The sequence below is a fragment of the Calonectris borealis genome, chromosome 17 (genome assembly GCF_964195595.1).
Source record: "Calonectris borealis chromosome 17, bCalBor7.hap1.2, whole genome shotgun sequence".
In the NCBI taxonomy this organism is placed as follows: Eukaryota; Metazoa; Chordata; class Aves; order Procellariiformes; family Procellariidae; genus Calonectris; species Calonectris borealis.
In genome coordinates, this window is record NC_134328.1 from 11,708,346 (window position 1) to 11,722,749 (window position 14,404).

At 40.2% G+C, this 14,404-nt stretch overlaps 1 protein-coding gene across 1 annotated transcript; it reads left to right on the top strand.

The window, feature by feature from the left end:
- Window positions 1-528: 528 nt before the first annotated feature.
- RAE1 (ribonucleic acid export 1) lies at window positions 529-9,286 on the top strand. Its single transcript, XM_075166605.1, has 12 exons — window positions 529-614; window positions 1,208-1,304; window positions 1,464-1,568; window positions 2,405-2,497; window positions 2,924-3,010; window positions 3,980-4,066; window positions 4,313-4,384; window positions 4,952-5,059; window positions 5,404-5,510; window positions 5,593-5,668; window positions 6,194-6,388; window positions 7,955-9,286. The coding sequence occupies exons 2-12, from the start codon at window positions 1,215-1,217 to the stop codon at window positions 8,039-8,041; spliced, it is 1,107 nt and encodes a 368-aa protein (XP_075022706.1). The 5' UTR covers window positions 529-614; window positions 1,208-1,214; the 3' UTR covers window positions 8,042-9,286.
- The last annotated feature ends 5,118 nt before the right edge of the window (window positions 9,287-14,404 follow it).

Genomic DNA, 14,404 nt, shown 5'->3' on the forward strand with positions numbered 1-14,404 from the left:
AGTAAGCGACTTCCCGAAATGCTGGCAGCAGTGTTCTACCACGGGCTAACACTACTGGAATTCGAACGGGTGACGTTCCCCCAGGCTGCAGCAGATGTATTTAGCGCCACTGTAACGCCCAAGGGGAGCTGAATGTGCTTTGACCCGCCTGGCCACTCGAACTCCCTCGACGTCGCAAAAAACCACCTTATTTGCGATGTCCGCTGCAGCGCTACAGACATCGCTGCTCAGCTGACCCCGTTCCTCACGGCGCAGCGAAAGTAATTAATTATTTTTCTCTTTCCTTAGCGGCAGCGCCACGGAGGTCCCCAGCGGGCCGAGCGGAGCAGGACCTGGCACGGCCCCGCCGGGCCGGTTCCTGCCGGCCGGCAGGCAGCGGGCGAGCAGCCTCTGCCTCGGAGCCCCAGCAGCACACCGCCGGGCCTTGCCCCCGGGCCTGGGCCTGCCCGCGCCCGGCCCCTTCCCGCCCTGCCTGGCCAGAGCGCAGGCGCCGCCACCGCCCCGCCGGCCGCGGCGCCTGCGCAGAGAGACGCGGCCTGCCCCCGCGCTGCCGCCGCCTTAGCTGCTGGGCCGCGTCGCTGGAGGCAGCGGGCCGGAGCGGGCCCGCCACACGGGTGAGTGTGGGTCGGCGCTGGGGTCTGCCCCGTGCTCCCGGACGGCGCCGCCCCGCCTGCGGGCGCCCTCAGCCCCGCTCCAACGGCCCCCGCGAACGGCCGCTCCCCGCGCCGGCCGCTGGCCGGTTCTGCTGGCAGGGAAGCGGGACCGCAGCGAAATGGCGTGTCCTCGCCTGCCGGGCATCCTCGCTGCCCCGCCGGGCGGGCTGTAGGCAGAGACACGAGGCTGGGGCGTGTGCCGGAGGGGGAGCGCCTCTGGGGCGGGCTGCGCCGGGCGTGGGGCTCCCTGGGGCGCCGTTGCTCCCGCAGCCCGGCGGTGGCGGGGGAGGGCTGAGGGGCATGAAGGGTTAGCTCTCGCCGGGTGACGACCGGAGAGGGATCCCTGACAGCGGCGGCAGGGTGGCCGACCGGGAAATGTCAGGGATCCAACTGCAAGGAGAAGTGTGGTTTTCTTTTTTAATGTCGTATGTTTTTATATCCCTGGGTGCCTCCCAGGCGGGGTGAGGGGTGTGCTGGTGTAGTGGCTGCGGTGGGGCACCCTAGGGGTGCTTGAGGGCCTTGCAGGTCTCAGTAAGCGTTTTCCTCCTTTGCAGGGTGAGGATGAGTCTGTTTGGATCAACATCAGGGTTTGGTACTGGAGGTACCAGCATGTTCGGCAGCACGACTGCGGATAACCATAATCCAATGAAGGTATGTGCGTTAGTCCCTGTGGGAACCACTGTTCTTCTGCTGTGTTTTCATGTGTCACAGCATGACCTTAGCAATACCTACTAACTGACCCTAGAGAAGTAATAGAATCTCAGTGCACAGTTTTCAAATGTGGCTAATTTTGGTTTGTTTTCTTTATAGGATATTGAAGTAACATCTCCACCTGATGACAGCATATCTTGTTTAGCATTTAGTCCGCCAACATTGCCGGGTAATTTCCTCATTGCAGGATCATGGGCAAATGATGTAAGTAATCGCAGTCAGACCTACAGATGAATAAAGTGGGAGCATTGGTGCCTAAACTGCGATCCTAAAAACTTGTGCCAGGGCACCTAAAAATCTTCCTCTTTGCAGAACTGCAAAATTTGTGTCTGGTGCCAAGGCACTGAGTTTGACACAGCTGAGCTGCTACAACTGAGAAATTCAGTTATGATCTTCAGACAAGTCATTCCTCTGCCTGTGTGTTTTAAGCTTCAGCTCAGAATATGTAGTCAATGTTTTCCCTGTTAGATTTTTATTACTTTGATTTTTCTTTTTCCTGTTTGTTTGGTTTGTGGCTTTATTTTCTTATACAATTAAGCTAACATAATTATGCTTTGCCCAGTGAATAAACCGTGAACACAATGGTAAATCATCCAGTTTGTCAGTGTAGTCTCAAAAAAGATTAAGTTCCTACAACCTTATTGAAGTTTGGATTGAAGGGTGAGATCGCAACTGGCACAAACAGGGAGGGGAAGGCAAATGTGAGCACACTTTTTAACTGCTCTGTGTGGTCTGTTGGCTGGTAGCCTGCAGCAGGCAGCTTCTTCCTAGCTGACGGTTAAGGGTTCTCCAGGAGGGCACTGGGAGATGTTACGTGATTGTAAGGTACTTCTGAGGTGGTGTTGAAGTTGTGGAGTTGAATTGTGGCTGTACAGATAAAAGGAACGTAATCAGAGAAAATAAGGTTTCACTAGTTCTGAAAAAAGCTTGGTGTTTATAATCATACTTTTCGTTGGATAAACTAAGGCTGGAATCTTCAAGAAGAGAAGTCTTTTAAGTTCTTAGTTCATATGTTATGTCTGTACACGCTTCTGTTACAGGTTCGCTGCTGGGAAGTTCAAGATAATGGGCAGACAATTCCGAAGGCTCAGCAGATGCACACAGGGCCTGTACTAGATGGCTGCTGGAGTGATGTATGTTCCTATTTAAAAATAAGTAAAAAATTTTTACCAAAACCCTAAATAAATTGGCATCTAGTTTCCAGACAAACATGAGTGCCACGTGTAGATGCAGCCCATGATTATCGTATAGGCTTATGTTACTGTAAATATGTGCTAAGTATGTTCCAATAGAACAGACTAACATGGGCGTAAGAAGGGTGAAAGTGAGTTTAAAAGTAAGAATGTATTTGAAGCTAGATAATAGCTAGCAGAGATTTCTCTTTTATGACATACAGGTGTAAATAAATTTCCTCTTCTGTGTTTCTTCTTTGTCTTGCAATCCCTGTATATGTTACATTAATGTTACGCTATTACTAGAAGAGAATAAGACTTGACAGTTTTCTAAAGATACTGCATGATAGAGCTATTTAATCTCTTGGCCTTATTCTTGTTTTTTAGGATGGGAGTAAAGTATTTACTGCTTCCTGTGATAAAACTGCCAAAATGTGGGATCTCAACAGTAATCAAGCTATTCAGATTGCACAAGTAAGTAAGCAAGCCCCAAGCTATTAGGTGTTTTTTTTCCTTTTCTATTTTTATTAAAACCTACCTTTATTAGCAAATTAAGGTAATGTTTAGTGCTTCGGAAGTAGATGCTGCTATATGAAGAAGAGGTTGTAGGGTACTTTTTATATTTTTTGAGATGATGAAGTGCACATGAATAGGTAGACCTGCAATCGAAGTGATTTGAATAACCTGTGCAGCTGTTTTCGCTATTTTACTTGAGAGAACTCTCTCCATTACTGCTGTTATCTCACTAAGTCACCTGCTGCATTATAGGGGAAAAAAATTTTAAGAAAACATTGAATTCACTTTCACAAATACCAGCTTTCTGCTGCAGCAGTAACAGGGATTTTAATTTACATTCTCAGTTTAGAAGTTAATGTCTGTTCATAGAATATGTAGTTATGGTGACTAAAATGAGTTATCATTTAAGAAGAGAGTTAGTCCTTTTAGTGATTGCTTCTTGTATCTTATTTAAGGTGATAAAATTCATATTCTCAGCCTTAATTTTAAAATCTTGTTGATGTAATTAACAGGCCTTTCTTCTGTAGCTCTTGTCAGAAGAAGCTGGTTTTTATACTAGTTTGTAATAATGTACTATATTAAAGTGCTGATTTTTAGCATGATGGATAATATCCTTTATAAATAAATAGAAAGTCCTGCTGTTCATAATTTGTATTTCTGCTGTGACCGTCTTCCTATATAGGTGACTTGATTGTAGTTCTTTGTGTCAGGAACGATTTTTTTCTTATGTGGGTGATTTTACAGCACTAAACAGCACAATAAGGTCATGACCAACCTTTATCCTGAGTGCTGTGACTAAAATAATAAATCACTTTTCTTGAATGGATAAAAAGTGTAAACACATACAAAAAATATGAGGAGCATAAACAAGAAATGTGGACTGTTGTCTTAGTTAATGTGTGTGTGTTTGTCCTTTTTTTTCTTCAGCATGATGCTCCTGTGAAGACTATCCATTGGATTAAAGCACCAAATTATAGCTGTGTGATGACAGGAAGCTGGGATAAGACTTTGAAGGTATGATTTTTACCTGAACAAATGGACACAAAGCGTGCTAGTAATCTGTGTATGAAAATATTTTATTAAATGCTAATACAAAAAACAGATTAATGAAATGGCCTCACTTCACAGGGAGTTGCAGCATTCTGACTATAGACAAGAATGAAACAACTTGGTACCAATTGCGTTCTTTTTACTAAAGTAATTTAAATGGTGTATCCTCAACTCCAAGGATAAGTTTGTTCATTTCTCTGTTTCCATCAGTTCTGGGATACCCGTTCACCAACACCTATGATGACATTGCAGCTCCCTGAAAGATGTTATTGTGCGGATGTGGTAAGCCAAGATATATGGTAAACTAGTGTCAGCTAGATGACTGGGAGTATGAATAAACTGGCAGTCTTTGAGGCTTCTGTAGGTTAGCACTAAAAACTGACTGTTCATATAGAATCATAGAATAGTATTTGATCTCTGTGTGATTTTAGCAATAAAACATAAATTGATCTTGATCAGGGTCTGGAAAATAAGTATTTGCATCGTACAAAACATGCTTATTATCCTTTTAACACCACAAAACCAAATCAGCACTAGGACTGACCTACCCTCATTTCTGGATGAGTTTGCATTACCACTATTGCGATTCACATTGGAAGGGTCAGCTAATAATTAGAAGATTTTTGGTATGTTTTATTTCTCAATGGCAGGGAAGAACTGATTTGTTTTGTTTGAAGATATGTCTACAAAAGAACTTTGTTCTTTCTCTTTCCCCCCCTCTCTTCCCCCCAGAAAATAGTCTAATTCCTTTAACTTCTTCAGGGATTTCTGCAAAGTAATAAATAGAATTCTCTGCCATGCTGTTAACACAAGTGCCTCTCTTTCAACCTATTTTACAACCTTATCCAGGTTCATCCTATGGCTGCTGTGGCCACTGCAGAAAGGGGTTTGATAGTTTATCAGTTAGAGAATCAACCTTCTGAATTTAGAAGAATAGAATCTCCTCTTAAACACCAGGTAAATTATTATATTTATTGCAAGTGTATTTATACACACTGTTGAAATTCTGGGCTTGCCAGTTTTTGGTAAAAACAGTGTTTCAAAACCGAAGTACTTTATCTCAGTATGGCACATGTCCTGGTTTGCCATTGATCTATTGCTGATCTTCATAAGGATTTAGAAATGTAAATACTGTGGCCCAGATTCTCAATAGAATTTAACCTATCTTTTGACCTTGTTTGTGGTTTTGCTTTACTTTGCATTGATGTATGTGATCTTTTGTGTCCCCACGGAAAAGAGCATTCAGAAAATCTGGCCCTTGGGCCTCTGTCTAAAATCCTCTGTATCTTTCTCAAATTTAGCATCGCTGTGTTGCTATTTTTAAAGACAAAGTGAACAAACCTACTGGATTTGCCCTTGGAAGTATTGAAGGAAGAGTAGCTATTCATTATATCAACCCCCCAAATCCGTAAGTATCATTTCATAAAACATCCTTTCTTTATTGCTCCGTTTACAAGGAAAGTAAAAAGACTTTTTTTTACCCTCCCCAGTGCAAAAGATAATTTCACTTTTAAATGTCATCGCTCCAATGGAACAAACACATCAGCACCTCAGGATATCTATGCTGTAAGTATTCAGCATATACCACTAGATCATTTGTACAGGGCAATATACACTCTTAACGTAAAATTGGCTATGAATCGTTTCTTCTCCTTGACCTTTTATCTTGCCTAAAGTTACTTAGATGTATGTTTAAAGACCAGGCATAGTCATCCATTAAGGGGAAAGGCAAATTTTTATACTTCCCTTAGAACAAGCACCAGATCAACCATTCATTAAATTGTCTTGGTGGAGATGACACTTGTTAATTTTGCTGATATTGAAGCAATACTTAATATATTTGTGTAATGGGATTATGCATTGAATTTTTAAGTACTACGAAAGGGATGATGTTTTCCTTGTTGCTTCCGTGGGGTTTTTTGGGTTTTTTTGTTTTTCCAGAGAACATACCTGAAAACATTAAAAAAAAATAAGAACTATATCTAGTTGAAAAAAATCTTTCCTGTGTATTTACTCTCTCAGGATTCAGCACATGTGTTGTGAGTGTTCCCGTGTGTGGTGTTTTACATAGTATTTTTTATGATTCTGCAGGTAAATGGGATAGCATTTCACCCTGTCCATGGTACTCTTGCAACAGTAGGATCTGATGGTAGATTCAGCTTTTGGGATAAAGATGCACGAACGAAGCTGAAAACATCAGAACAACTTGACCAGCCGATATCTGCTTGTTGTTTCAACCATAATGGCAATATATTTGCATATGCTTCCAGTTATGATTGGTCAAAGGTAAGAAAAGTTTAGACTTGTATTCATACTTGCAGTTGACAATTAAGACTAAGACTATCATTGTTCTTTATAAATAGTAGCTGAGTCTTTCTAATTTCACAAGCATGCAAAAGAACTTAGAATGGTTGTTTTAGACATCTTTAATTTTTAGCTTCAGTTGGATAAGATTGCTAAACAATGCTATTTTGTAAATGTGGATGAGCAAAATGTAAATTACATGATTCAGAAGTTATTCTGATTGCTCACACGCATTCTGCTGTGGGGAATGTCATGGGGCAATGTGGCACCCTAACAGGTTCCCACAAATCTCTTTGAAATGCACGTCTGCTTCTTCTGCAGATTCTCTTTAACTTTATAACTACAGTCACAGCTTTTTTTTAAACACTTAAACCAGTGTTTGAATGCCATGTACTAAATTTCCAGTACCATTCAGTGCAGCTTGTTGGTGGCACTTATTTATGTATTTCTCTTCCAAACTTGACTCAACAACAAATCATAGATGCAAGAGAATCACAACAAACTATAATATGTGGAGAATCAATACTTCTTAATAGTTTAAGAAGGGGGTAGCAAGGTTGAAATGTAACTGATTTTAATGGAATGGCAACTTCTGTTAAAAGTGTTACTTTGCTGTTACAACTAGTGATCTTAAATTTGAGGATAACATTTCTTGTGGTTTTGACTGAAATGACTGCAGAAATCACACAGATGAACTTGATTGCGTGCCACAAAGAGAGCAAAATTTTAATTTACTTCATTGTATTTAGTCTTCTGGATGCTGCCCAAAGTAAGATAACTAGGGCAGATGAATTCTTCTGTTCTAAATGCTTGGGTAGACTGCAATGGTAGATAGGTACCGAGGTATCTTTCAGATCTATAAACCGATATTAAGTAGTAAAACCTGTGGGTACTACATTTCCTTTCTAGAACCATTTCTGTCAAGCGGAGTTGGTAATTTTCAAGTTGTGTGTTGGTCTTTAATAGCTTTATTAGTGTTTACTCTCCCTGGTTTGAATACTTGTGTTTTGAGTTGGTAATGTATATGCAAATAATGTCAATATGCAAAGTATATATATATTTGCATCTGCAGTTGGGGAACAGAGATATTTTTGCAGTTGCCTGTAGAACTTGGCAAACTTCACTTTGAAAAAATGTGATCTTATTTCATTTAAAATATAGAAAATATAAAGTGAAACTGGGTGGCCAATAAAATTTTAGTTTCTTCTCTACCTAGAATGACATATTAAAAAAAAAAATCATATTGAACTCTTACGCTGCATTTGTAAAGTAGAGCTTAAAGATATGTAGTTATTCTTTCATGAAAAGTTTTTTATACCTTAAAATTTAGGACATTTATCCATTTTTACTTTATATGCACAATTCTTGTAATTACGTGTTATAGTAAGCTGTTTCTAATCCGCCAATGTTGTCCAATATCTATTTTTAAAGACTTTAAGATTAAATTTTAATAAACCAAACTAATGGAATATTCATATTCTTACATTTTAAGATCATGCTGATATTTCTTCTTTGAAGAGAGTAAATCCAGATGATTTTTCTTTTTAGGGTCACGAATTTTACAATCCACAAAAGAAAAATTACATTTTTCTGCGAAATGCAGCAGAAGAATTAAAGCCTAGGAATAAGAAGTAGTGAGTATGAGTCTGACTTGTGTTACTCTACTGTTTTTCTGCCATTCCTGCCTCTACTCCACTGCTCTTCTGCCATTTGTGCCCTATTGCACCACAGTTCAGTCAACTTTGGATCGCTAACATTTAGCAGGAACTGTAAAAATTACATTAAATGTATTCTGACTTGCTGGAGAACATTTTTTCAAATAGATATTCCGATGTGTATAAGAAAGAGAGGCTAATATTCACGTGACTTAACCACTGTCTGTTCCACAGCAATAATGAAATTGCAGCAAAATCTGAATCTGGGTTAGATATTCCTGCTTAGAAGTGCAACCATTTGTATCTATGGATTTATTTTATTAGTACTACATTAAAATATCTTAATTATAATAGTTCTGGAGAAGTTGTATAAATACTGTATTTTTTGTAATTACTTGAAGAATTGCAAGTAATTCTTCTCAAAGCAGGCTTGTTATTACTTACTATTCAGGGGTTCTTTCATTGCTTTCTGATTTTTTTAAAATCGAAATACTGTCTACTGTATGCCAGGAAGAAATGCTTTGCAAATTGTTTTCCCTCATTTTTTGGATGAATTTGGTAGGCATGTAAGTGGCCAACAGCAGTGACAGAAACTCGAGACAGCAGATGGGCACAGTGCAAATTCTACTTTAATTTTTTATTACACTCCAGCAATGGACATGACTTTTGAGACGATACTCATGCTTATTCTAGTCCAAAGGAGAAAGTGTCAGTTGTGCCAAGTGATACATAGTTCAGTTGTTTTGTTCATGACCAAACCAATGTGTGCAAAATACTCGTGGCCTAAACTGCTTTAAAACTGACACCTTTAGAGTTAAAAGTTGGTTCTTTTGCATCTCTCTTAACATGTTTTTGTCCCTTAACAGGGGTTTCTGGACTGAAAAAAAGTACTCATTTTTGTATTAACTAGAAAATAGTGCTGCTGAGTTTCATTCTGGTCAAAAATGCTGTGAAACAAAACAAGTGGGTCTCTTTCTGACTTGAATCTACCACTGTTTACTTTTAACTAGCCAGTTGTACACATGCCAAAGTTTTCTTTTTAGAAGTGAATGCTTATTATTTCTGTTTAACTATTGTTTGTTTGATAATGACTAAATAAAAAGGGGGGGGGGGGGGGCGCATGTATAGAGATACCTGTCATATTGTACAAATTCTCTGTAAAACTGTATGTTGTAACACTTACGGATTCATGCTACATTTAAAATAAAATTTTTACTAAATGCTTTTTTATATTCAAAAGTTCTGTTGTAGTAACATGGGCAAGGTGGTGTGCTTCACTTCTAAAAGCAGCTTCTTATCCTTTCACTGTAATTCAGATACATTTTCTGAAAGTAAAGTACTTTTCCTCCAGCTGCTTGAGCTGGAAATCTAATGCTTTTTCCAGTTGCTATTTCATTATGAATGATTCCTGTGGTTTTGCGTCAAAGACTTAAGAGGACTAGTGTGAAAGGCCTTTGTTTTATGAGAGTGAACCGAGTTCCTTGCTATCTCAACAGCCACACACCTGACAATTTGTCTTAGTACAAATAAATCATACTGTCTTCAAACTCTCTGTAGCCTACTGGTCCTTTAACTTCAGACTCTTCTCTTTACGGTGTTCATCAGGTTTTGTTGGGTGTGTATTTCTTGTTTGATATAGTTGAGGAAAGTCCATGAAATATACTCTGTTGTTTAGAGATGCTCTTTTCTGGGTTTTATTTCTCAAATTAGTTTTTTTCCAGCTACTTCTGTGTTTTACATGTTTTAGATTTCACATTCGTGGACTACTTGTTTTCTTTAAGATAGGGAAGAGTTCCCGGCAGTTACATCAATAGCTGGTCACTTGCTCAAACATTTCTTCTGTTTTTGTTGAATTTTATTTTTAAAGGTTGTGATTGTTATGCTGTAATCTTTGGTTGTTAGCACATTTTTCCAGTCTTCGCAGTCAAATAAATGCCACCAAGCAATTGCAGGCTAAAGGTTAAGTGTGTGTGACCATTGATGGGAGGGGAGGAAAAAAAAAATTCTAATCTCGTGTGTGCAGAACTCCCACTGGTGTAAACAGGGAGGAATGGAATGTATCACGTTTCTTGTTTAAAAAAATCTGTTTTACTTAACAATGTGAATGAGTGATGAGAAAATAGATTCACTGTAGTTCAACAGGTACGTTTCAGCTGGATCCAATGGAGTTGCACCTACTTAAGTGGATACTAAGTTTGGCCAAAATTTATTTTCATTATGAAGCCAGCACTGGCAAGTCTCTTGTTTGGTAATACAGTTCTGTATTAATATGTTAAGTCCTTATTCTCCCGTTGGAATCAATTTCTTTTTATCTGTCAGCAAGGTTTCAGAATTATTTAGTCATCACATTAATTGTTCAGACTAATTTTAGAAGGGCATATTTTCCATTACGTTGCTGTGCACATTAGATATATTCAATTGGGAGGACAGAGTCAAACTTTGAACTGATTTGGTTTTCCATTACCCAAGTTAAGAGAATGCATTGGCAATTTACTCCTCCCTGGAATTATTGTGAGGTTCTCTTGTAAAGTACACACAGCTGTATCCCTTCAAGTATCAAATGTGTAGTGAGAGCTTATTCACACACAAATAAGTGTTAGCGCATGTTCTGGAAATGTGTTAACTTGCTGTTTTATGGCAGTTACCTGTCCAAAAAAACTGAATGAAGTAGAATGCAGGATTCTAATGTGTACACAAAGCTAACCATAGGAATGCTAGAGTTATAAAATAACTAATTTTCATTAATTTTTTGAATGTTTGCTGTCAGTGTTTGTGTGTTATTGCAGAAAAATAATCTTTGGCATAAAGAGCAACTCAGTTAAGCCCCCCCAAAATGGGGACATTTTATAAACATTTTCAGATCAGCTTCTGCTAGTCTCACATGTCAGTGGTCCTGCATGTTGGTTTAATAAAGTGCATTTTGGAAAACGAAGCAATGGACAAAAAGTTTGTCTGCTAAAGCCTTTCACAGATGAAAGCAAGACCTGTTTGCACAATGGCAAGCATTCGGGCAGAGTTTCTTAATTTACCATCTGTCAGATGAAATGCAATAGCTGAATCAGTGAGTATTCCAGCCTAGCTCCCAGGCTAGGAAAACAGGTTGGTTTGAGTCATTCTCCAGAGAAGTATGGATTTGGGATAGTGGTGGGGTTAGGTGTATGTGGGAAATGTCAATAAAACTATTGCTTAGGCCTGGTTCAATGTAATTGTGATTAAGTGCTGTTTGCAGACGAGGTGTTTGGGCAACTGTCCACTATAAGGAATTGTGTCAAACCAGGCTCAAAAGGTTTACGCCATCTGGCTTTTGAAATGATAGAAGCCACTTGTTTCTTGTTTGCTTTCTGCTGTTGCTGTTTGTAGAGATGAACCAGGGCAAAATGAAATGTTAAGGTTTATGCTGTTAGGTTTTCACATCTCCAGATTCGCGAGCTAAGTGTCATTTGCAGTCTGGGGTAAAACTAAACTTGCCTTCTTCCAGAAGTTTTTCATGGAGATTCACTATGTATAACATTTCCCATAGGTTGTTCAGCTTACCAGCCAGGTGAGAATCATCATCTAGTGCTGCAACACAAAATAATGAATGGAACAAACTCAGAAAAAAACAATTCCCTAATAAAACTTTCTACACTAGCAGTTGCAGTGTGCACAAAATGCTCTAAATGCGTCTTTTAAAGCTCTTGCTGTAAATCTCCTGTTGTGCCAGGAGATGGCAGCATTGATGGCTTCTTTACCATAGTTTTCCCCGCAGCACGGGCTGCTGCACACTGGGCTCCACTGAAGTTCTCTAAGGAGCTAGCAGTGCCGTGCAGAGCTGCTCCACGTGTGCTGTAATACAAGATACGGTTATTTGTAATATCAAGCTATCCCAAAATACTCAGAGAATGGATGAAGATACATACAAGATGGAAATACTTTTTAATTTGAGTTTTACAGGAGTGTACATGATATCTATCCATAAGAGACCTTTTTAGAACAAACTATGAGATGCTCTTTTAGCTGCTCAGAGAGACATCTGTGTGGCTGCCTGAGTTTTGGGGACCTAGGTAGTATTAAAGGTGTTGGTAGCATGTTTGGGGACCAGACATTTTAAGAGTTTAGAATTAAGTGAGGGTGGAGCTGAGTGAGTTAGCATATGAGCTGGACTACTGGCTACTAGTGTTCTAATTAACTTCCCTTTCTAAGGCAAATCTTAATAACTTAGACTAGTTTTCATACTGCTATTGTCGGAGACTGTAGGCTTAAAACTGGTAAGTAACTCTAGGGTTTTTTCTAAACTGGATTTCTTGAAGGAAGAAAGAAAAAAGCCAGTAAAAATACTTCACTGAAATCAAACAGGTAAGCTCAGTGATAAGCTACTTAAAAACAAGGGCACTTTTTTCCAAAAATTTGAAATGCAATGTCTTTTTTATTTTCATTTTCAAAGCTGGGAAATGCACCAGATAATGAAAGGGAGAAATAGTCTTGAATTATAAGATTTGAATATGTTTTTAAATTGCTTATTTACCCCATGTAGTTATTTTGTCCCTGGGGCTATGTGACTGGTAGCCCCTGCTCGCCACCCCTGGTAATGTAGTTAGCATAACTAACGCCATTTTATAAGGCAAGCAGCCATTCTCTGTGACCGAGCAGGTCATGTATTCGTTCCCTTTCCCTCATTATCAGGCCCTGAAGGCCCTGTGAACCAAGTAGACAAACCAAACCGATTTCTTCTTCCCCTCCCTGCCAGCCTCAAGATTCCTGGGTGCCAGGCCGATTACTCCCTTCCTTGCTGGCCTTGAAGGTCCCAGGCACCCGGCCAGCCAGGTGGTGTTGATGACCCCATCAACAGAACAGGGAAGCGTAACAGCACGCAGAGCAGGTCTATAAAATCAAGCAGTTAGAAGCCCTAAGTGGGGAACTTGGACTCAAACTGCTGCTGGACAGTGAGACCCGAGACCTCCCGGTGGCCAGGGATGCCTCCGTCCTCGTCTGCTTCCTCCCAGGATTGAGTGAGTGACTTGTATTCTTTTATATGATTTTCGAGTCTAAATTATGATTATGTATTGATACAGCAAACCATATATTAAGATCTGACCTGATCTGCAGAGGGTCCAGGTGATTAGAAATTGTAAGTTAAGTTGTAGTATAAATTCTGTATTACGCTATTTACAGATTGTACTACATTGATTCTGCTTGTAGAAATCCTGTGCCATTTTAATCATAAATTCTGTACTGTACTAATCATAATATCCTGTTAAGAAAATAAAGCTTTAACTGTAACTATAATTTAGTGCCGTCACCGTTCTGCCAAGGGTCCCTAAAAGAACCTGTCTGTCCCCTTAGTGTTGGGTGACAGCCGTAGTTTAAACGAAAAAAACCCAGTAATCTCTGCATTGACAGAATGTCATCTTTGCATACCTCAGGCTGTGAGTTGGAGTTGGTAGAACTGTGTGTTTCGTCCTACAGCTCATGTTCAAACAGCTGAAAGCCATCTATTCTTATTTCCAGGTAAGCTTAGGTTTATATACAGGCAGTACAGAGACCATCCTACTGCTCTCAGCGATAGGACAGCCATTTTAAGTGTGGAAACTGCTACCGTTCTTCCCTTGCCAGGTCAGAATAAACGAGGGAACATCAGCTGGCTGGCTGTGATGGCTTCAGCAGACAGATGCTAGTACTTTCATTGTGCGGTATGTTCTGTGTACACATGGAGTAGCCTGTGTTCTCAAGGATCTGCAGCAGGAAACGAGCTCATGAGAATACAGCCGCTGGAGTGGCACACGGGGGTATCGCAACTACATGCGTTATGAATTAAAAGCGGCAGTGGTCTGTCTGCCCTGCCCCGGGTGGGTCCCACTCGGCACAGCAGCAGAGGCCAGCACAGCACAGGGCTGGAGTCGGGCTTACAGGTATCTATTTCAGTTTGATCAGCCTCGTTCCTCAAATGCAAAGCAAGCCTCCGTTTATTTGTACTATTTACCTGCTTCTGAAATGGGGGTAGTGCCACATTAGGTAAAAGGAATTCACACTGTTTAGGGCTTGCTCGTAAGGTAATATGAGACTGAGGCAATATCACAAAGGGGCCGTGTGCCTCAGGAGCATTTGTGCATTGACAGAGCAATTCCAAATGTTTGTGTTGCATCAGTTCTGCAAATACTTTTTGTTACAGTGCATGAAAGATACAATGCCTGTCAACATTAGCTTTGTAAAGAGAGACCGTTTTCTTCTGTTGACTAATTATCCAGTGAATATATTCAGTCTAAAGAGACACTTCAATAATTTAGCAGGCATGTGCCAGGTAGTATAGGAGCTTTTGTCTTACTAGCGGCATAGATCTTCAATCATGTGTAACTCAATCTCTGGC

What these genes read in the sequence shown, in the direction of transcription:
- RAE1 (XM_075166605.1), top strand. Translation starts at nt 1,215, where the DNA reads ATGAGTCTGTTTGGATCAACATCAGGGTTTGGTACTGGAGGTACCAGC. An exon ending in AATCTCCTCTTAAACACCAG is followed by an intron (nt 5,060 to 5,403) that starts GTAAATTATTAT and finishes TCTCAAATTTAG; the next exon opens with CATCGCTGTGTTGCTATTTT. An exon ending in TATATCAACCCCCCAAATCC is followed by an intron (nt 5,511 to 5,592) that starts GTAAGTATCATT and finishes TACCCTCCCCAG; the next exon opens with TGCAAAAGATAATTTCACTT.